The 23,735-nt window shown below is 32.7% G+C and overlaps 1 protein-coding gene across 1 annotated transcript; it reads right to left on the minus strand.

Moving 5' to 3' along the window:
• Positions 1–681: 681 nt before the first annotated feature.
• LOC110022163 (putative hydrolase C777.06c) lies at positions 682–22,066 on the minus strand. The gene is made up of 12 exons (XM_020720981.1): positions 21,894–22,066; positions 18,712–18,839; positions 18,504–18,616; positions 16,292–16,333; positions 15,290–15,345; positions 8,557–8,633; positions 3,838–3,957; positions 3,213–3,289; positions 3,077–3,140; positions 2,715–2,765; positions 2,566–2,614; positions 682–869 (listed from the first exon to the last, which is right to left on the minus strand). Exons 1-12 carry the CDS (start codon positions 22,027–22,029, stop codon positions 751–753), a joined length of 1,032 nt encoding a protein of 343 aa, XP_020576640.1. The 5' UTR covers positions 22,030–22,066; the 3' UTR covers positions 682–750.
• Between the last annotated feature and the right edge of the window lie 1,669 nt (positions 22,067–23,735).

The following is a 23,735-nucleotide window of genomic DNA, read 5'->3' on the forward strand; positions in this document are numbered from 1 at the left end:
AAAAAGTTGTCAAAATGCAATTTAGCAAAGAAGACAAAAATACGATGCGATGTCGCATCGCCGCCCCAAACGAACCTTAAATCATTCATACATGATTGCCACTTAAACTATTCCAACTCTTTCATGGGTATATTTGTTTCGTATTTTGTTTTAAAAGTAAAACAACTCATTCACCCGAGCAAACTCATATCAACAACTTACATGCCGAAACATAGATCATTGCAGCTCACCACCAACTTACAAAAAAAATAAATAAATAAACAATATATATTTTCCATGTACTAATCATTCTGCGGCTAAATTCATCAAATTAAAATGCAAATTTTCAGTTCTTTTGAATTTAAGAAATGGTTCAAATGCTCATAAAATCACACAAAATAATGCTTTAAAATTGAAAATTGATTAAGAACAAAATGACATAATTTATTAAAAAAAGATATAAAAAAAAGGAAATTTACATTTATACCACACAATTCTTATACATTTACATATCAAACGCCTAAACTTTCATATTTACATTTATAACACTCGAGCGACATGATCCTATGCATGAAAAGATGAATTTAACTTTAAGCTGAAAGTAGCGCGGGTGCTTTTGACGTGATATCAAAGATTTAAGTGGGTAAATATGAAAATTTTGGTGTTAGATATGTAAATACGCAACTGTGTGTGTGGTGTGCATGTAAATGCCAAAAAAATAGCAAAAAAATAAATAAATAAATTCAACGCAGAACAAAATATTCAAAGAATTTATAAATTCACAGGTACACTCAGACCATCATAACTCAACTGCAAATCAAGGCCCTCCAATTCCTTCAGTTTTGCAAGATCTTCGCTCACTTTTTCATGATCCATTAGATGCATCATGCCTGCTTAAATAATAAAAATAAAATCAAAATTATTCTTTTTTTTTTCTCTAATTAGATTTATTTTTTTTTAAATAATTAGATTTAAATTAGGGGGATTTACACATATACCACTGAATACTTATATTTTTCCTTATTTAACACCTTATTTTTATATTTAATTCTATAATTTCAAAATATATGCAGGAAACACATTTCATTACAACTAAGCTGATGTTAATGGAAAAAAAATATTCCATCAGGACTCCGTATCGCACGTAACTCTACGTAGAGGGTTCGCACTTAACTCTACGTAGAGTTACGTGCGGAGTCCAATGAAATTACGCCGTGAGGTGATCGACCCGGTAACACCATGAAATATTCCCTCGTGTTATTCCGTGTTCTTCAGGTGTTATTGTATATTATTCAGGTGTTATTGTGTTCTGAAAATATTTTCGGTGTTATAATAGCACAATAACACATCAATAATACTTGAATAACACACAATAACACCTGAATCACACGAGGCAACACAAAGAAATATTCCCCTCGTGTTATTCCGTGTTCTTCAGGTGTTATTGTATATTATTCAGGTGTTATTGTGTTCTGAAAATATTTTCGGTGTTATAATAGCACAATAACACATCAATAATACTTGAATAACACACAATAACACCTGAATAACACGAGACAACACAAAGGAATATTCCCCTCGTGTTATTCCGTGTTCTTTAGGTGTTATTGTATGTTATTCAGGTGTTATTGTGTTCTGAGAATATTTCCGGTGTTATAATAACACAATAACACATCAATAATACTTGAATAACACACAATAACACCTGAATAACACGAAGCAACACAAAAAAATATTCCCCTCGTGTTATTCCGTGTGGTGTTATTGCATGTTATTAAGGTGTTAGTGTATTCTGGGAATATTTCCATTGTTATAATAACACAATAACACATCAATAATACTTGAATAACACACAATAACACCTGAATCACACGAGGCAACACAAAGAAATATTCCCCTCGTGTTATTCCGTGTTCTTCAGGTGTTATTGTATATTATTCAGGTGTTATTGTGTTCTGAAAATATTTTCGGTGTTATAATAGCACAATAACACATCAATAATACTTGAATAACACACAATAACACCTGAATAACACGAGGTAACACAAAAGAATATTCCCCTCGTGTTATTCCTTGTTCTTCAAGTGTTATTCTGGTGTTATTGTATGTTATTCAAGTGTTATTTTGTTCTGAGAATATTCTTGGTAATATTTTCGGTATTATAATAACACAATAACACATCAATAATACTCGAACAACACATAATAACACCTGAATAACACGAGGTAACACAAAGGAATATTCCCCTCGTATTATTCCGTGTTCTTCAGGTGTTATTGTATGTTATTCAGGTGTTATTGTGTTCTGGGAATATTTTCGGTGTTATATAACGCAATAACACATCAATAATACTTGAATAACACACAATAACACCTGAATAACTAACACGAATAACACGAGGGGAATATTCCCTTGTGTTACCGGGCCGATCACCTCACGGCGTAATTTCATTGGACTCTGCATGCTACTCTACATGCGGAGTCCTGATGTAATATTTTTTCATGCGTGAAAAGGTGTATTTCACTTTTAATTAAAAGTTAAAATAGTAATATTTTTTTTATGTGATATGTAAAAATGTAAACATACCAGTAAAGAGAGTTCTTTTCGGTCGGATTTTTCGAACCTCTTCCAAAGCCTGCTCGACAACATGATAGATTTACAAAACCAGACAAGCTGCTAAATCTGCAACATGAATATTTCGAGGAAAAGGATCAAGCAGCACAACATTTACATACTCTGGGCAATCCGAAATGCGTCGAGGAAGAACGATCCGGTCGTAGCATGTCCTGAACATAAAGAATAAGCATCAAAAGTGATCGACTCGAGGACAAAATTGCAAAGGAAAGTTTACATAAATACCACAAAATTTTTATGTATTTACATATATGACTCCTAACGTTTGATATATACACTTATAACGTCTTGGTGTCATAAAACTATGCATGAAAATGAGTATTTCATTTTAAAAAATGTAGCGACGGTTGTAAATATGAATATTTAGGTGTTTAGTATGAAAATACATAAGAATTGTGTGGCATGTATGTAAATGCCTCAATTGCAAAATATGAAAGGATTTTAATCCAAGTGAAGATTGAACCAGAATAAGTAAGTCACAGTCTCTGAGAAGCAAATATGTTTCTTGAGGTATCTCACTCACATCACTGCATTTACAGAAGCAATGTTTAGGCTTTGTAGAGCCATATTTAAAGAGACAGAGGAGAGATGATACTCGCCTTACGTAGCAGATATCGCCGAATCGAAAACCAAGCGAACGATATCCTCGGCCGTGCCAGACGGGCAAAGGGGTTATCTAAATCAATCGCACACATAGCAGATGATAAAATAGAACTAAAGAAAGAAAATAGCTTGAAAAATGCTCCCCAAACTCCTAATTCCTATGTATTTACATATCCATACACCAAAACTTTGCTTTTTTACATTTATAACAACTTAAACTTTCACACCACAACAAAATAACCACTATTTACACCTTTTTATGCATAGGTAAGGCGGCATATAAGTAAATACATAAGAATTGAGTGGGATGTATATAAATCTTCCTTACTTTAATCCCTTAACTCATGAAATCAGAATCAAATTGGTTGTACTGTCAAATTTGTTGCTTCTTTCAATAAATGCAAAAGATTTGGATGATATACATGCAAAAAGCAAAGCTTAGATTAGATATGTAAATAAATAAGAATTGGGCGGTATGTGTGTAAATGGCCACATATATATAATGTGATTAAGGCTTGTTATGAGAGCCATCACTCTCCATGTATAATTCTTTTTTTTTTATTTTTTTTTTATTGATATAGTGAATTCTTCTTTCATATTCATATATAACTGCCAACCAACCTTGAGATTATGTACAACAAATGGCTCTTCTTTTATTATATTAAATTGCAACTCTGAGACTGCAGCACCTTCTGAAACAACACTTGTATCCACCAAGTAGTAATGAGTCATTTTCATCACCTGGAGCCAATTAAACGACCGTTATACTTCAAAGCCAAAAGAAAACAGAGCATATATTAGGTTATATAGATAGTACTGGCTTGTTTGGTATCACTTTTATTTTTGTTTCTATTTTCATTTTTACTTTTATTTTAAAAACATGTTTGCTTCCAATATTTTTTTGAATGATTTTATTATTTTTTTTCAAAAATAAATTAAAATGATTTTAAAAAAAAAATCAAATATCTAAAAGTTATTGAGTGTTTTTAAAACAACTAGACATGTTATAGCATATCAAATATGTTTTATTACAAATAAAATTATAAACAAAAAATAAAATAAAATATTAAAAAGAAAAAGTAAAAATAAGAAATGATCCCAAAGAGCGCCTATAGATTTTTTGGTTGTGTTGTGATGCACGAATGATATAGGCCATTTATTGGCAAAAGAACGTGCAATGATAGATTCAAATTTGTGGTTAGCTTAAAGTACATGATGAAGTAATATATTGAGAAATGTTGTGCTTGATGATAACCGCCATTGAATCATTATGTAAAAATAATACAAAACAATTAGATTTACATACATACAACTCGATTCGTATGTATTTATATATCTAAATTCCTAGGTATTTATATATCTAATACCTAGACTTTAATTTTTACATACACGCCACCATATCTGTAGAATACATATTTGGAGAAGAATAATCCTTAATTTTTTATTATTCAAATTTAAGGTACATATATATAGTAAAATAATCCCTCATAATTTATGAACTTATCAAATATATCTAACCTAAATTAGGAAAAGAAATAATTATGAAACAAAAATTAAAATAACAAAGAATAAAAAGGGAATAAATTAATCATGAGTTTCCTAAGTTGTCCCAATAAAATCTTCCAGGATTTGAAAGTGGTCGGCCGGCCCACACAAGAGAGAAAGAGAGAGAGTCGGATCTTCTTAGATTTCCACTCCCCCCTCAAGTTGGGTCGTAAATGTTGTAGACCAAGCATGATACGGAATACTGAGAGGGTACTTAAAGAAACAGCTTTGACAAAAATATCAACAACTTGTTAGTGTGTCGGAATGTAGCTTAGCTGTATAATTCTCTCATTAACTTTTGTCTATCAATTTCAATATGTTTAGTCTTGTCATGATGCACAAAATTCTTGACAATAATGATAGTTGTTTGACTATCGTAAACATCTGTATAGGCCTATTGAACGTACATCTTTGTTCCCTTGATAATTTTTAAATCAAGATCCCTTTACAAATTCCCAAGGCGAGTGTCCTGTACTGATTATGATGTACTGCTTTTAAAAACAACCACTTGTTTCTTACTCCTCCATCTCACCAGATTTTCCTATACATAGAAGAAGTAACTTGTGGTAGACTTGCTGTCAATTCCACAACCCAATTAGCATCAATGTAGAATTCCACCTCTCTGTTCTTGGCTTTTTTAAAAATTATTTCATAACCAAAAGTCTTCCTGAGAAATCTCAGAATTTTGTACACCATTTATAAATGCTATTGATTTAGGCTATTTATGTGTTGGCTCACAATACTGACAGAGCATGCAATATTTGGTCTCATATGTGACAACTAGATGAGCTTTCCTACCAATATTTAATATGTTCCCTTATCCACAAAGATACTTTCTTCTCCCCTATTTGACTTCTGGGTGAGATACATTGGAGCATCAGCAGACTTACATTCAATCCTCATTGTCTCTTTTAGTAGATTTTGGATGTATTTCCTTTGGTACCTCAATACCTAAAAAATATCTCATGGTTCATAAGTTCTTGATTTCAAACTCCGTGGCAAGCGCTTCTTTAATCTTAATAATTTCTCTCTCAACATTACAATAAGAATCATATCATTCACATATACTCTCACTGCAACAATCTTACCACTTCAATTATGTTTTACAAACAAAATATGATCAAATTAACTTTGAGAATACCCATTAGAGCTCATAGTTTTAGCAAACCTTTCAAATCACGCTCGTGATGATTATTTAAGCCAATAGATAAAATTCCTAAGTTTGCATACTAGGTGTCTGTTAGAACTATTCTCAAGTCCTAGTGGTATCTCTATATACACTTCTTCTTCCAGATCTCCGTTCAAGAAGACATTTTTTATGTCAAAGATGTAGCCCTCATTCCTTGTTATATAGTACTAAAAGGAGAGTTCTTATAGTGTTAAGAGAGACAACGGGTGTGAAGGCCTTCTAATAGTCAATCTCATATGTTTGAGTGAAATTTTTTGCAATAAGTCTGGCTTTAAATCTCTTAATACCTCCATCAGCTTTGTATTTGATGTTGAAAACCCATTTGCATCCAACATTTCTCTTATCCGGATGAAATTTAGTAAGAATCCATGTATCATTATGCTTTAGTGCTCGAACTTCCTCTTCAACTACTTGATTCTAGATTTTCAATAGCTTCATGACTTTTTTCACGAGAGAGAGATGGCTCTTCTCATATTTTCACATTTCCTATGCATGAAAAGATGTTTTTCACTTTTTAAAAGTCAAAATCGTGATATTTTTGATGTGATATGAAAGATTTGAGCAAATAAATGTAAAAAGTAAACTTTAGCTTTTAGATGTAAATACCAAGGAATTGGGTGGTAGTTATGTAAATGCCCCAAACAAATAATAATGCTAAGTATATTGACCAATCTATGAATAAAATTTGATAAATGATAATAATTTAATTAACTAGTCGATTTTAAACACATGGCCATCTTTCATCTATTTCTAGAAGTAATAATTGGACTACATAAATCCTTTCTTCTAATAACCATTTGGTTGTTTTCTAAGTTCAACACATTCAACTATATTCATCATATAATGCTAAAGGTTAAGCAAAGACTATATAAAAATTAAATCAGAAACATTTGATATTTTTCTAGGTGTTGTTAATTCATCAAAAATATCATCATAAGAAAAAATTTCTAGTTAAATAATACTTTATTAAAACCTTCAAATATATTCACAATAATTATTAGATTTTATAAGCATAAATATTAGATTGTAACACATTCAACTAGTTACTTCTTCCACAAACTTTATATTCATAAGTATTAGATTTTTCAAAATAATTAAAACTAAATTATATTTGCTTTTAGATGTAGCATATATTATCTTCAGTCATCTAACGTGCAACTTCTATGATATCCTTTTATTAATTGAAAGATTTATATACCTGCCACTCATATTCTATGTATTTTACATATTTAACACCTAAACTTCAATTTTTACATACATGGCATCTTACCTATGCATGAAAAGGTGTATTTCACATTTTAAAAGTTAAAAAAGTGATATATTTGATGTGATATGAAAATTTTGGGTGCTATAAATGTAAAAAGCAACACGTAGGTGTTAGATATGTAAATAAATATGAATTTAGCGGTATGTATGTAAATGCCCCCTATTAATTTATGTTATCATCTTCATCCACAAAATCAATATCTGAATTTTTGTTTGGAAAGTAACCAACACATTGAACTATTGATGACACTCAAAACACGCTTTTGTGGAAATTTTAGAATCATATGACTTTAAATGAAATTTACCTTGTTCTTTTAGTTAATTGTGCTTTGCAGTAACTTAGATGCAATAGGTGCAACCATTCAAGTTTGTCCTATGTGACAAAAAAACAGATATAGCATGAACTTTAACATTCACCAAAATCTAAGGCAAGTTCAAAAGCATGTTCAATCAATGAAAATCATGACAATCAAAATCACAATTTAAACATCACACAAAAAATTAAGAATCCAAGGCACAAAAAGCCAATAGGCAAAGAGGAAGAAATTAACACACACACACACACACACACACACACACACACACACGTGTTAGGAATCATGAAACTCATGCATACAATTTAAACAGCACATGAATAGATAGTTTCAGAAAGTAAAAAGAAAAAATCTGACAAAGTTAACCACACTTTTAACAAACAACAAAAATATCATTAGGAGGGTATGATGAAAATAGAAAGAAACAAAAAAAAAAGCCTACAACTTATTTAAATAGATAATTTTTCCCAAAATTTAAAATTTCACACTTAAATAGTGAGTTTTATTCCATAAAGAGTAAATTTTCTCCTATAAGATCATACGATCCGAGAAGATTCTTTCGACATAAATTAGGCCAAACGAATATTTTATTATAGGAACTTCAAACAACTCAATACGGATGCATAAGATAAGCTCCTACAATTTGAGAAATAAGTGATCTCTCCCAAATCCTACAATTTGAGAGGTAGGAGATCTCTCTCAAACCCCGAGCCTAAGACTCGCAACCACAATCTCATGCAAACCCTAACTCTAAACATATTAGCCTATTTATACTGAACAATATTAAATGATGAATGACTAAATTGCCTTTGTACTAACAAAGATTAAATTACCCTCAGATATCGGCATAACATAGGATTGTTGTGCAAAAGAACATAAGGCATATATCACAAAAAGGTTGAAGTAAAAAAAGAAAAAAGAAAAATAGGAGCTTCAAGACTAAAATATGATTAACCAAAAGACGAGATTCAAAGCTTTGGATTTTACGGTAGATAACAAGGCAATTTACATAAAGTTACATCTCACCTCAAAATCACGCTTTGCCACATAAACTGGAATAAATGGCTGGATATTATTTGTCCAATCACGAAGATCGTCAAGTCCTGTAGCAAAATAATAATAATAATAATAATAATAATAATAATAATAATAATAAACAACTAAGTAAATAAATAATGCTAGTTGCTTTGAGATAATATTCACTGCAAACTCAATTAAATTACCCAAAATATGAATGGAAGTTTGAAACAATTCATCCAACTATTGGTTATTTCCCTTGAAAATGTAAAATGAAGGTGAAACTTGAAAGCCTAAATATTATGTTATTTCCCTTGAAAATGTAAAATGTTAAATGAAGTTAGAAACAATTCTTATATATTTACATATCTAATGCCTAAACTTTGATATTTACATGCATACCATTCAAATCTTTGACATTACATAAAAAATGCCACTGTTACTAATTTTTTAAAAGTGAAATACGCCTTTTCATGCAGTGTTATAAATATATATTTCAAACTTTAGGTGTTAGATATTTAATGTATAAGAATTGTGTGGTATGCATGTAAATTTTCCAAAGGTCAATAAATGTTAAGTGGTATAGAGTTTCAAACGCAATCTATTTTACTTCTCAAGATATTTCCTCAATGTAGAAAAATATTTGACTATCTAGAGTTTATATTAGATCTAGAGGATCAAGATTTATATCACAAGCCATCATAATTAATTATATAATAAATGTGATATTTGACAACACTTTTGATTAAGGACATCAAGTGGTCAAACTGATCAAGATTATAAAGAAAGGGGCGACAAAGAAGAAATCAGAGGATTGTCCCTATAAGCTTTTACCGTGTAGCTGCAGATAAGAAACGAACAGAGAAGAAAAAAAGGAGACACAGGTAGGTAATGCAGATAATGCTAGAATTTCCTTACTAGTGTTAACTTTAGGTATGGGCATTTATAAAGCTAAAAGAAGTGCGTATAAGGTATGTAAGAGAAAAAGGGTAATGATGTGTTAATAATTGAAAGTTGGTTGAGATATGATGTTGTGCCTTCCAAGCGAGTGGAGAGTTATTCTTTATGATCCCCGCTCAAGCTGATGCTTGGTTCTGTCGAAGTGTCAGCTTGTCTCGAAGTAAGGTGAAGCGGGGTGTTGTAAGCGACTTGGTGAAGATGTCCACTACTTGATTGGAGGTGGAAATGTAGTGGATGTTGATCTCCTTGGACATAAGTTTCTCTTCAACGAAAAGGTAATCGATCTCAATATACTTGGTGTGGGCATGAAATATTGGGTTGCGTGCAATGGCCTGAGCGGATGTACTATCACAATATATAACTGTGGGGGATTTAAAATCTTGGAGAAGTCGACAAAGCCAGATGACATCCGTGATGGCGGTTGAGAGAGTGTGATATTCGGCCTCAGAAGAATGTGCAACTGTTGGTCGTTTTTTAAATTGCCATGAGATGAGGTTGTTGCCTATGAAAGGGCAGTGACCTGTAGTAGAACGGTGGTCGTGAAGGGTCGTCTGCCTAGCTAGAGTTGGAATATGTTTGAAGAGTTAGGGGGCCCAGTGTGATGGGCAAGATTAGGTCGAGGGTGCCTTTGATGTAGCAGAGAAGCAGCTTGAGTTGGTGGAAATGAAGGCTTAGGGGCTGTTGGAGGTGTTGAGATAAAATGTTGAGAGCATAGGTGATGTAAGGACACGTAATTGTTAGGTACTGGAGAGATCCAATGAGTTATCGGTAAAGGAATGGGTTGGGGTAGGGGTGATTGAGTTCGGTGGGAAGGTTTTTGGAGGAGTGTATGGGGTTTGGTGTGGGTTTGCAATCAGCTAGGCCGGCTTTGTTAAGGATCTCCAACGCATAAGGTGTTTGAGGAAGAAATAAACCTTGATTGGTGTGAATAGTGGAAATGCCCAGAAAAGTAGAGACGAAACCCAATATTTTCATGGAGAATTTATGCTTCAACGTAGTAGTTTTTTTATGGCGTTGAGGTTATTACCCGTGACAAGAATGTCATCCCCGTGGAGTGATAGGTAGAGTGGTGGAATTAATGTGGAGTGCAAATAGAGAGGAGTCGACTTGGCTTGTGCGGAATCCAAGTTGGTGGAGATAACCTGTGAATGTACTAAAACACTAATGTGGAGTTTGTTTGAGATCATAGATGGCTTTCTGAAGGAGGCATTCATGTTTGGGGTGTTGAGAGTCGAGGTGGCTTGGAGGTTGTTGCTTCTAGATGGTCTGGTGGAGTTTGTCACGGAGAATGCGTTGGAGATGTCGAGTTGCATAATCTGCTACTCATGGTGGACAACAATGATTAAAAAAAGGCGTATGGTGGGAAGTTTCTCAACTGAAATGTAGGTGTCAGTGAAATGCAATCCAAGTTGTGCTAATAACCGCATGCGACCAGTCGGGCTTTGCGAGTGATGCTTCCTTCGGGGTTGCGCTTGATCTTATACATCCATTTGCATCCTAGGATGGGTTGATCGACTGGTGGAGGGATGGGTGTCTAAGAAGCTTGTTTCTGTAGTGTTGTGAGCTCTTCTTGCATGGCTTGTACCCAATGTGGAGAGTGCTTTTCTTCCTGAAACGTTAGTGGTTCATAATCGCGTGTAACGACATGCTGTGGATTGAAGATGGATTATGGTTTTAGTGAGCCTGTTTTGTATTGAGTTAGCATTGGGTGAGTTGGGGGGAAAGAAGGTTGAGTATGTGGAGTTTTGGTTGTACCGAAGATGATGTGGGAAAGGAGTTTGCGGTGATTGGTTCGACTGGTGTTGGAGATGAGGGAGTGGAGTTAGATATGGGGATGATAGTGGTAGGAAGGAGTGTAAAGGGAGGTGGGTTTGGATTGTATGTGATAGGTTGGCAGTGTTTTGGTGTGTGTTGGGAGAGATAGGAGTGTTCATTAAAGGTGTTTTGTCGGGAGATGAGAATTTTACCATTGGCGTGGTTAAGAAATTTGTAACCTTTGATACTATTGGAGTAACTGAGAAAAATGTTTTAAGCCGAACGTTGTTCTATTTTGTTGTGGGTGTGCGGGGGTAACCATGAAAAGCAAGCACATCCATAATTATGAAGGTGAGTTTAGTCAAGTGATTTGTTGTAAAGGGGTTGATATGGGAAGAGATGTTGAGTATTTGCAGAGGGCATGCAATTGATTAGGTATACGGCCGTGAGGATAGTGTCGGGCCAATATTGAGATGGTAGATTCGATGTGGCCATGAGTGCTTTGGCGGCTTCGAGGATATAGCGGTGCTTATGTTCTGCTAGGCCGTTTTATTCCAGTGTGTAAGGTGAGAAAAGATGATCCCACTACTTGGGCTTATTATATAAAAAATGATCTTAATTTACTAGAACTAAATGAAAATATGACACTAAATAGGACTCAATGGAGAAAAAATGATTCATGTAGCTGACCCCATATAGTGGGATTAAGGCTTTGTTGTTGTTGTAAGGTAAGGAGAATTGATGGATAAATGAAGGTTCCGGTATTCACAGCCACCGTCGGATCGTATGCATTTTATGTGTATATTGAATTGATTTTCAATTTATTGTTAAATTTTATGAAGTGGGTGAGAACTTCCGATTTGTGGGCCATGAAATTAACCCAAGTATAGCGTGTAGCATCATCCACAAAGATAGCATAGAAATAGAAGCCTTGATTAGAAATATGTGTGGAGGGTCCCCATACATCTGTATGAATAAGTCCTAGTGATTTGTAGGTATGATTTCTAGAGGGGGTGAAAGGTAGTCTATGAGATGTAGTACATTAGTTGCAAAATGAAATAGATTTTGGAATACATAAATGTGGTTGCTGTGTGGAAATAGAGTTGAGGATTTCTTTGTGGGGATGTTTGAGTCAATGATGCCAAAAGTCGACTGAGGTGAATTTTGAGAGCATAGCTTGTTTGGGAATGAGAACGGGGTAAAGTCCTTCACAACATAGGCCTTGAAGGATTGTTTATCGAGAGGTTCGATCCTGAATCTTGTAGCCGGAGGTGTCAAATAGAATGATACAATTGTTGTCAGTGGCGAGTTGGGAGATGGAGATAAGATTATGTGTAATTTGAGGAGTGTGAAATAGTTTTGAGAGAAGGAGCTTACAATATGGAGTTGGAAGTATGCCCGTGCCAAAGTGTTGTATGGGTACGGCATCACCGTTGCCAACGAAGACTTGATCGTGGCCACGATATTGCTCGGCTTGGTGAAGTGCGTTGAAATCAGTGATGAGGTGGTTGGAAGCACCGATATCTAAGTACCAATCCTGGTTTTGATTAGATGTAGTAACAAGAAGAGCACAGTGTTCCTTGGGCTTGGTAGGTTGATAGTTCATATTGAATCGGTGCCAACAGTGAGATGCGAGATGGCCCTTTTTGTAGCAGATTTGACAGGTACTTGATGCGGCGGAGTGTTGTTTTTGTTGGTGGTGTTGATCGGGTGGTTTTTTTTATGGGTTGGTATTCCTTCCTCATCCTCGGTAGTAGATGCGGTCGCGTCCTCGTTAGGAATAGAGAGCCATATGAGATTCTGATGACAGTGGATTAGTGTTTTTTTCATTGGATGCATTCATTTCATTGTTGTTGAGGGAGTAGAGGTCCTCAAGGCTGATAAGGGTGAGAGAAGTTAGGATAACAGTTTTGAACGCTTGGTAGGCCGGTGACGGTTATGTTGTCCACTATGACTTTGATTTGTGTCAAATATTGTGCCATGATTTGAGTCTTCATGGATACATTGTATAGCTCGTTTTTTAGCTGTATGACCTTGGATATGTTGGTGGCTTGTAGACGTTTCTCCAGTGTGGTCCAAATCTACCTGCAGCTCTCGTTATTCACGACATAAGATAGTATGGTATTTCATATTGTGGATAGTATAGCAGCTGCCAGAATTTGATCCACCAATATCTAGGTGTTGTGTGCTCGGTTGGGATGATTGCTTGAGCCATCGGCATTGAGTGTTGTGGTGGGTGGTTTGGAAATCGATCCGTCAATGAATCCAGCCATTTTCCTTAACGAATTTAAGGACTTGTGAGCACTACAAGGGATAGTTGTCGGTTGAAAGAGAGTAGGTGACCACAATTTTGATTTTTGAGATGAGGAACTTGGGAGAGGGAGGGATTGATTGTCTTCGATGCTGAGAAAGGCTAAAAGTTCATTGGGAGATGAGGAGGAGTCTTCCATTTGTATGGTGAGGCAAAGGGTCTCTGATATCATGTAAAGAAAGGGACGACAAGGAAGCAACCAGAGGATCATCCCTGTAAGCTTTTACTGTGTAGCTGCAGAAAAGAAACGAACAGAGAAGAAGAAAAAAAAAGGGGAGAAGCAGGTAGGTAAAGCAAATAATGGTAATACTTCCTTACTAGTGTTAACTTTAGGTACAGGTATTTATAAAGCTAAAAGAAGTGTGTAGAAAGTATGTAAGAGAAAAAGGATGATGAAGGTTTGATAACAGAAAGTTGTTTGAGATATGGTGTTGTCCTTTTCCAGTGAGTGGAGAGTTATCCTTTATGAAAAGTTCTATGTTTCATCACCATGGGTCAACTTGGTGGACTTAGCTACCGACAATAAGGGGCTTAGAAGTCATATCATCTTGGGAGTTTTATTTCTAGTCATAGTTTTCATTTTTTAGACATGTTGAATAGACTAAAATCAAGCATATTTACATATGAATGCCCACCTCAAGGCGGTATTTGGTAGCCTACTTTTAGAAGGATTACCATGTGGATTACACGTAAATCCACCAAACACAATTTTAGGATCGCTAAATCCTTCCGTTTATTAAATCCAAAATTTCCTATGACGTAACATAAATCATGGATTTAATAAATCCGATCGGTAGGTGGATTTAAGGGAATTACTTGCGTCTTCTCTCCCATTGTGTTGAATGTTGACAAAAAATGCCAAACATTTCTTATGGATTTAAGTGGATTTAACTTAAATAATACCAAACATAATTTTATATTTAACATCATTAGATTTAATAAATCCAGATTTATCGAATTTAGTATATCCTACTTAACTTAAATCCTAATTACAGCCAAACACCCAAAAAAAAAACAATAAGTCAAACATTTGCATTTGATAAAAGCAAATCATTGGGAACTTCACAAAAAATGGACAAATATAGGTCAGAATTTCTGCGGTAATTTGATGAATAGAGATAAGATTACAGTAATTCAATACAACAACAACAACAACAAGCCTTTATCCCACAAAGAGCGTGACAGTTCCGTAAATAGGAAAAAAATAAGACATTATAAAGAGATTTATTCCTTGTTTTATTCCATATTTTATTTATGGTTTTTGTTGCTATGGCATAATTAAATCATTCATCTTAGGATATGATAGCCCTGTAATTTCTTCTTTATCTGTCCTTTCCTTGAAAGAGATGACGGCCGTGAAACTCTATGTCTAAGCAACAAAGGCTCCATTGAAATTTCTATAAGGCTATATGAGGAGATCGTTGGTGAGTCACAACACTACTTCAATGACAAGGAACAACCTCACGGTTTGCTAAAACAAGATAATCAAATACCAAAACAGTATTTTTGTAACATAGATTAATTGAAAGAAACAATCATAATAAGGCATGACAATAAAACAAAATGTTTCCTGCAAGAAATAATTTCTTTTTGGTAGAAATTGAGCAATGAGACATAAAAATGCTACTAGACCATTGTCTTCTTAGAAGTAAATAATTAAATATTGATTATTTTCATAAAAAGCAATAAAACTCAAGTGAGTTGCATGGTATGGACCTCCAATTGCATCAGCATGAGAATGTGTAATTATGACTGCATCAATATTTCTCAACCTGAAAGACATTACAAAAGCCAAGAAACTGAATTTTCCATTGATCTTGACAGCTTCATTGGATAATTATTAAATTCTATAAGTATAAAATGATTACAAAAAATCCATTTTAAAATAGTGAAGGAAATGGGATATAACAAGACCATTTTTATACGATCGCAGATCAAACCAGAATAAAAAACTATGATGTAGTTTACCTAAGCCAGTCAAAAGTTTAGTGGCTATTCAAGAGCTGAACAGCAGATGAAGTGAGAATTTATTCCATAAGGTGCAAGGATTTATTTGTTTTAGAGTTAGAAATATAGTTTGCCACCACATATATAATGATAAATTACTTGGAATTTTTTACTTCTGTCAACTTTGTCTTTAAGAATTATTCTCTTTTAAATTATTTCCCACAAAATTTTCAGCATTTATTTCTGCTTAGACAAAACTAAAAAATAAAAAAAATGGGGCATTTACATACATACCACCCTGTTCCATTACATATGTAACACTTCAAATTTATTTTTTATATTTGTACTGCCCAAATATTTCATATCACATAAAAAATACCACCATTCTTACTTTCTAAAAGTGAAATACACATTTTCAAGCATAGATGAGATGGTATATATCTAAAAATTGAAGTTTAGGTGTTAGTTATGTCAATACATAATAACTGAGTGGTATCCATGTAAATCTTCCAGAAAAAAAAATCTAAAGAAGCTTTACCAATTTTTTGTTTGATAAATATATCAAATTTATATTCATGAATATGATGCAACAGTAAAACAAATAGCAATGACATTATCAAAAAATCATAATTAGCACAGAACTAAAGTCAAGTGGTTATATTTGCAAAATGCAAAATCAGTGCATGCTAATATGCAAAATCAGTGGTTATAAAATAAAGTTAAAAAAAATGTTCCAGCATATGATATCCATATGACTAATTGAATGCTTACCCGAAAGTAGGAAACCACCGCAGAGCACTATGGTAGAAAAATCTGCAAAGCACATTGAAGAAGATGAAGTAACAGGGATCATTAGACAAAAAATATTCAGAGATAACCAATAAATGTACTGAAGTCAATATTGAAGTATTTAAGCTTAGAATAACAAAAAAATATATGTAACCCATATTTTCAATCCAAATTAGAGTCTTCCGCTTTAAATATATAATCTTTAGTCGCGTGCTTGAAGTTATAAGAAAAAAAACATGAAAAAAAAGGAAAATTTACATACATATCACTCAATTCTTATGTATTTACATTTTTACCACCTAAACTTCAATTTTTACATACATGTCACCTTACGTATGCATGAAAAAAGGTATTTTACTTTTTAAAAGTGTTGGTATTTTTGATGTGACACGAAAGATTTGGATGATAGAAATGTAAATAGTAAAATTTAGGCCTTATAAATACATAGGAATTGGGTTGTATGTATATAAATGCCCCTAACTTTTATATACTTAACTTATATAATTAATAAATTATAAGTCATGCTTTAAACATTCGTAGAAAGTTTTATGTTTGTATTGCTATGATATATAACGTTTAGGAACAAATTGATGGTATAGTTTGTTTTGTCACATTTCTTCTTTAGTATAAATTAAAATTTGCTCATATCATTCATAGACTCATCCCTTGTTCATGAGTTATGACATAACATGCATAAAAGCTATGCTAGCGTACATAAAGGATATGATTCTGGTAGTATCCTTCCATTGATATTGTGCTTAGCTTGGTTGGCGGGCTCGTAGAGTAATGACTCTTTTGAGAGGGGTTGATGGACTCAATTAGAGTCGTGAAAACCCTGATTCTAATTTAAGGTTGTTTGGATCTTTTTTATTATTTTTTTTCTTTTATTTTTAAAAACATATTTATTTACTGAGCTTTTTTACATATTTTTTATTCTTGTTTCGAAAAATAAATTAACAAGTTTTTAGAAATACTTAAAACAACTTTTAGTTTTTTTTTAGTGTTTTTAAAAATAATTATACCTTAATCAAATAGCCAAACATATTTTGTTTCAAATTAAAATATAAAAAAGAAAAATAAAAATAACAATTATAAAACATAAAATAACAGTGATCCCCAGCGGCCCATTAGGGTACTATGAGAGGCTTGATTATAAAGCATAAATATAATCAATGACTTTTGATTCATTTTTGGATCTATAAATAAGAGTTGTGTGCATGCTGAAAAGTTAACATTTACATGCATTGGCTATCAATATCTAAATGTTTAATTATAACTCTATTACATAGTTATCATTATTATGTAGTTTTCATCTCTAATAGTTTGTCAAATATTTTTTGCAATGGAAGTAATACTTATAATCCATGTTATTAAAAGAGAGCTTTAGGAGTGATGCAAAACAATGTGTTAGCCAACCACACGCTTGTCTGTGAAGTACATGCTCGTAGCAAAATGCATTATCACGTTGAGCTTATGCTCAATTTTGGGTCAAAAACAAAATTTTGATTTGTATTTCTTGGTCTGATTCAAAAACTAGAATAGCTAGGCACGAACATTCGCTAAACCCAGTGTTTCTTGTAATCATTGAATCTTTACACAGTCGTTCTTTGTTCTTTTTATTGAGTTAGTTTCTTTTGGTGGTTCCTCTCTTTATGTGCTCTCAATTGCTAGTTTTATTATACTTTTAGTTGGTCTTTTTCATTAATGCTAGCCCAAGCTTCTTCACAAAAATATCTCCCAATTTCACTTCTTTATACTCCATATCAGTAATATGGCCTCATTTCACGCTCTATTTCATTCAAAGGAAGAAGGAAGAAGAATATCAACAATAAATTCAACGTAATAATCAAATTGGCACAAACTCAACTCTTTCTAGATTTGTCACTTCGTGGTATATCTTTATGACTAGCGCGATCCAAAAGCTCACCATCAACATTATAAAGGTATAATGTGACTAGAGTTAAATTGAAATCACAATTAACCAATGAAGATATATCTAACCATAACAATGATCAACATATTAGCATTAAAAAAGTTAAAAATTATGAAAAATATAACAAAAATTATGTATTAGTCAAGTATAAGGATTACAAATAGCAATGAGGACATTAGATCCTTCACAAATTTTGAGATTCTTAAAGTAACCAATGGTTGTGATAGCAGTGAAATAAATAACAAGTAAAACTGAGCATACTTGCCAACATCAACAAGAATGTTAAAGCTTCCATTATCACTAGTGTAACGGATAACGATGCTCGTGTTGCGTCTCCTATTCTTACTGCCAGGCTCAGTCGCTTTTAGGCAGACCTGAAACAGCCAATCAGCACTGAAAATCATAAAGAATGAGATTTTCAAAGGAATTAATTCAAGCTAGTATAAAAAGACAAATATTATCTTCATACCTTGCAGCTTTTTGAGGGATTAGTGAGGCAGCTAACTCGAGGGATACCTTCGCTGGTTCCTGTGCCTAAGAAAATAATTTCAGACTGTTCTGCTGTTTTTTTAATATCTGTATCTCTACTTATCAAGCCTGTGTAGAAGATGACAAACTAGTCTCAGACAAAAGATAAGAGTAGAGTAGAGTGCCAAAATAGTCCCCATTGACCGTCCATATTGGGCCATTCAAATTAATCCCTAGACCTTAAAATAGGTTAAAATAAACCTTCTTGGAGACTATTCCAGACTATTTCAGCACCTGCGGACTAAATTGTCATTTTATAAACTCTGGGACTAAAATGAACTCTTGCAAAAAGTCAGGGATCTATTTTAACAATTCTCTCGAAAAAATCTATCAAAATTGAACTAAGAAAAAAAATATCAAAAAGTTTTCTTTCTTTTCAAAATTCCACAGTGTTAATCCTGCATCATAAATTTATAACATTGTCCAATTTTTCTCATGTTTTAGCCTTTTTCATAAATTAAACAAACAAAAAAGAATAGCTCTAGATTGTAAATGAGCTTGATTATAAAGTGTTTGGAGTAAACAAACTATCTAAAAGTGAATAAACTCAAAATTAATCATTAGCAATAAATAAGTACTTCCTCAGGAAATCAAATGAGAAGTGCATGAGCATGATGAAAGAATGAAAATTAAGCTAGCAAATAAAAAAAAAGGCAACAATGAAGTAGTTATTATTCTTCAAAATTTTTATGTCCTCAATAATAATTCTTTAAGCATTTCAAAACTTGGTTTGAAGTTAGGGAAAATGTGCCAACCCGGGTAGAAAATTTGCAATAAAAATTGGAGAATAGTTGGATACATGCCTTACTTTTAGCATTTTACATAATAAATAAGCAATTTGAAGGATAATTTACCACTTCTTCTGAAAAAGAAGGAAAAAAGAGGATTAAGAAATACAGGGTTTTTCCTTTTTTTATTTTTGTTTCATGAATTCTCGCACTAGCAATAGTAGGACTCTTCGAAAGCAGATCATTAACTGTATAAATGTGTCTAGGGCTGTAGACGAGCCAAGCTTGAGCTCGTGTGTTCGGCTCGTTCGAAATAGCTCGTGTTCTAAATCGGCTCGTGAACAGTGTATTCGTGTTCGGCTCGATTTAAATATTCGTGTTTGTGTTCGACTTGAAATTGGTTCGTTAAAAATAAATTGAAAAAAATAAATGTAAAATGTGAGATTCAAACCTAGACCAAATATATACAAAAGAAGACACTAACCACATTACTACATGAGGTATTATGATTTAAACTTAGATATAAATATATATAATATATTATCATATAAATAATATATGTAATATATTATGATATAAATAATTATATAAATTTTTTTTTTATTTCGAGCTAAAACGAGTTGAACATGACCAAATATATACAAAAGAAGACACTAACCACATTACTACATGAGGTATTATGATTTAAACTTAGATATAAATATATATAATATATTATCATATAAATAATATATGTAATATATTATGATATAAATAATTATATAAATTTTTTTTTTATTTCGAGCTAAAACGAGTTGAACATGAGCGAACAAAGAGCTGTTCTTGTTCGGCTCGTTTATAATTTGAGCTTTAAAAACTTATTCGTGTTGTTCGAGAAACAACGAGCTTTTTTGACAGCCCTACTCTTCGTGACCAAAAAGAGTTCAGAAGGCTTCCATTCTAAGGTTACAACGATAATTCATCAATGATGAATTGGATAACCAAAGGGTTTCTTAGGCTATAATGAGGATTTAATAAATCTTGTAAATCCAAATTTAAAAAATTGCGGATGAGTGATATTCTAAAAAATTGTTTGGCATGATAAATGTTAAAACTTTAATAATTATTTTCCAAATATTTTTAAACTCTAGGATAAAAATGAAGGAGAAGAAGTATAGTGAATAAAAGTAACATAAATCACTTAAATCCAACTTCTTTTGAGATTTACTAGATGCAAGTTTAAGTGTAAAATAGGAGGAAAATGGGATTTAAGAATAAAATGCAGCTTATGTGGCTAAAAAAAAAATTTGGAAAGATTTAATCTAAAACTATAAATCATGGCTAAATATTGGCTAAATCTTGCAACAACCCTCGACATTCTTAGCAAGCTTTTCCAATACCACATGCAAAAGGCTCATCAGACAAGCAAAGATGCTCAATATTTCAGATACAAATAAGTCAAAACCCATCACCTCACCCCTGAGGCCAATCAAGAGGGAACTTACATGCATATCACAAATTATACATTTATATATATGCCATCAAAATTAATTTTTTTTTATATAACTCTCAAAATTTTAAGATCACGTCAAAAAGACGACTGATATTAATTTTTCTAAAATGAAACATCTTTTCGGGCATATGTTTTGATTTGATTGTGATGCTAAAGTATTCTATAAGTGAACATTCAATTTTAGATACTAAACATACAGATACATAAGGAATTTATGTGGTATATACATATAAGCATAATTAAATATATTGCGATCTCCTAAGGATCTCAAAATTCCAAGCAATTATCATTGCAAGATATTTGAGTGCCAGAAGCTAAACAATGAAGCCGAACTCCAATAAGAATTCATTTGATTGCTTCAATCCTTAAAGTCCTATTTGGCATCATTTTTATTTTTATTCTTTTTTTTTGTTTTTAAAAATATATTTGATTAGCATAATTGTTAGCCATTTTATTATTTCATTTTTAAAAATAAATCACCTTATTAAAGCACTCAAAAAATTTAAATTTGCTTCGAGTGCTTTTAAAAAAACTTATCACAACCAAATATGTTTTAATTCAAATCAAAATATAAATGAAACAAACACAAAGAACACAAGTGATCTCAAACTTCCCTTTTGAGTTAAAGATCATATTTCAAGAAAAAAAGTCATTTTTTTTTTCCAAATTCACCATTGTAATTAGACATCAATAATGTTCCTAAACTCCATAACTCTTGCCAAACATCATAATTTCATCTTCACCCTCAATCTAAGTGAAAACATAAAATCACTTTTTCCCCAACCAAATGAGCAAGTAATCGCATGAGAAAATAAACAAAGAGCCCTCTGAGGAAATAAAGCAAACAGGTTATCCGCGATAGCTTAGAGATCACCATAAATCAAGAAAGAAAGGTTGGCTTACTGCAACAAAAGCGATTCTGATTAAGCCGTCGATCGAGAACGCAGAAGCGCCGACCGACAAGTGGCGCTCTCCATCCGGCGCGGAGGAGAAAGCCGGAAAAAGGACCAGCGAGTGGCAGCAGGGAGAGCAACACCATCGAATCGGCTGCGGCCTGCCTAACTACTCATTGGTTTTATTCATATTAAAGAAAGTGATGTGAAAAACGTGAGCTAAGTAGCACGGTGTAGCGCAGGGCACGGGGGTATTTTGGTAAAAGCGCATTTATAGGGCCCAAAAAAATTCCTTCCGAAAGTCCGGACGGCCGACGACCGGCCGTCATGTCGTCTATGATGTGTATGGCGGTGTGACGGTCGGTGATTAGTCATCCGTTCGCACGGTGTCCGAACGGAATATTTTCTCATAGAGATGAAATGTATATGATGTGTTTGAAGCTGTCGTTGGTGCTTCTTTTTTTGTAAAACTATTTTTTATCCGTATTTTAAAAAATTTGCAACTAAAAACTATATTTTCTAGCCATATGTGACTACTTATGTTTGTTGCTAGAAAGTTATTGTTGACTGTAGCTTAGCGATAACTTTGTCTGCTTCTTCAAACAGTTGTAGCTACCCAAACAAACTCTTAACTTGAATTCAGAGAAAATATTACATGAGGTGCACGAATATAGAGTAACAAAAGAGGTACAAATATTTGAAAATGTCTCTTTTTTACAAATTTTATGCTTATTTAGAACGAGGTTCAGATCACTCTCAAATATAGAAAAGGCATAAATCTAATATATTTATGATATAAATTAAAATATTATTTCTTATTATGTTATTATCATATTAAAAATAATTGTATTATTATATTTTACACATGCATATTATTGGCATTTATTTTAATGCAAACAATATACTTATTGACATTGGAACATTTACATACACACGACACAATTCCCATGTATTTACATATCTAATAAATAAACTTTGCATAACCAATTTTTTTCATATTTAGTGTTTGCATCATTATAAGTAATTAGTTAATAAAATATATTGGGCATGTAACACATAAACATAAGGTAAATCTTAAAGTATGATAAGGCATGATTAAATTGCATAATAACTTTATATAGTATTAATGACTCATGATGATAAAATCATTTCTAAAATTTGGAATTGTCACAAAAGCCCAACCTTGGGTAAAAATGTAAAGCAAATTGACCTTGTCGGCTTCCACGTAATAGATGAGAAAGTTTACGAAAGCAACATTTAATTAATAAAATACTATTTAAATAATAATAATAATAATAATTGGCAATTAAATAATTCAATAAACTACACACAAGATGATGATTCTTCGTCTAACTATGTTTTCACATTTATGTAATCATACAATTGATTGATCTAAAAAAGATTGGTCGGAGGCTATTATACGAGTCACACGACCAATCTCATGTGTCGAAGAATTTCATCCTGCACATGGGCGAGATCGAACTATTAGCTCATAGGTTTTATAAACTGTCAACTAAAATTAAGAAAATAGACTGCCATTTACATGTATACCACCCAATTCTTGTGTATTTACATATCTAACACTTAAAGTTTACTTTTTTTTATATATTTTTAAATTAAAAAAAAATAAATACACGTTAATTTATATGCATAGAACTCAATTTTTATGAATTTACAAATTACATACGAAAACTTTCATTTTTACAAATACATCAACCCAATTTATCATTCATCACATTTCTTGATTGTGAAATCCACATTTTTCACACGTAGGTAAGGTGCTGTTTGTAAAAAAATATAATTTTTGTTGTGAGGTGTAAACTTATGAATACATAGAAATTGAGTGGTATGT

This window comes from Phalaenopsis equestris, unplaced genomic scaffold (assembly GCF_001263595.1).
Source record: "Phalaenopsis equestris unplaced genomic scaffold, ASM126359v1 Scaffold000002, whole genome shotgun sequence".
In the NCBI taxonomy this organism is placed as follows: domain Eukaryota; kingdom Viridiplantae; phylum Streptophyta; class Magnoliopsida; order Asparagales; family Orchidaceae; genus Phalaenopsis; species Phalaenopsis equestris.

Coding starts and splice junctions, on each gene's coding strand:
- LOC110022163 (XM_020720981.1), bottom strand. CDS start 22,029: ATGGTGTTGCTCTCCCTGCTGCCACTCGCTGGTCCTTTTTCCGGCTTT. Junction 2,766..3,076: donor ACTGTGACTTACTTATTCTG/GTTCAATCTTCA, acceptor CTTTATGTTCAG/GACATGCTACGACCGGATCG. Junction 2,615..2,714: donor CGCATTTCGGATTGCCCAGA/GTATGTAAATGT, acceptor GTTGTCGAGCAG/GCTTTGGAAGAGGTTCGAAA.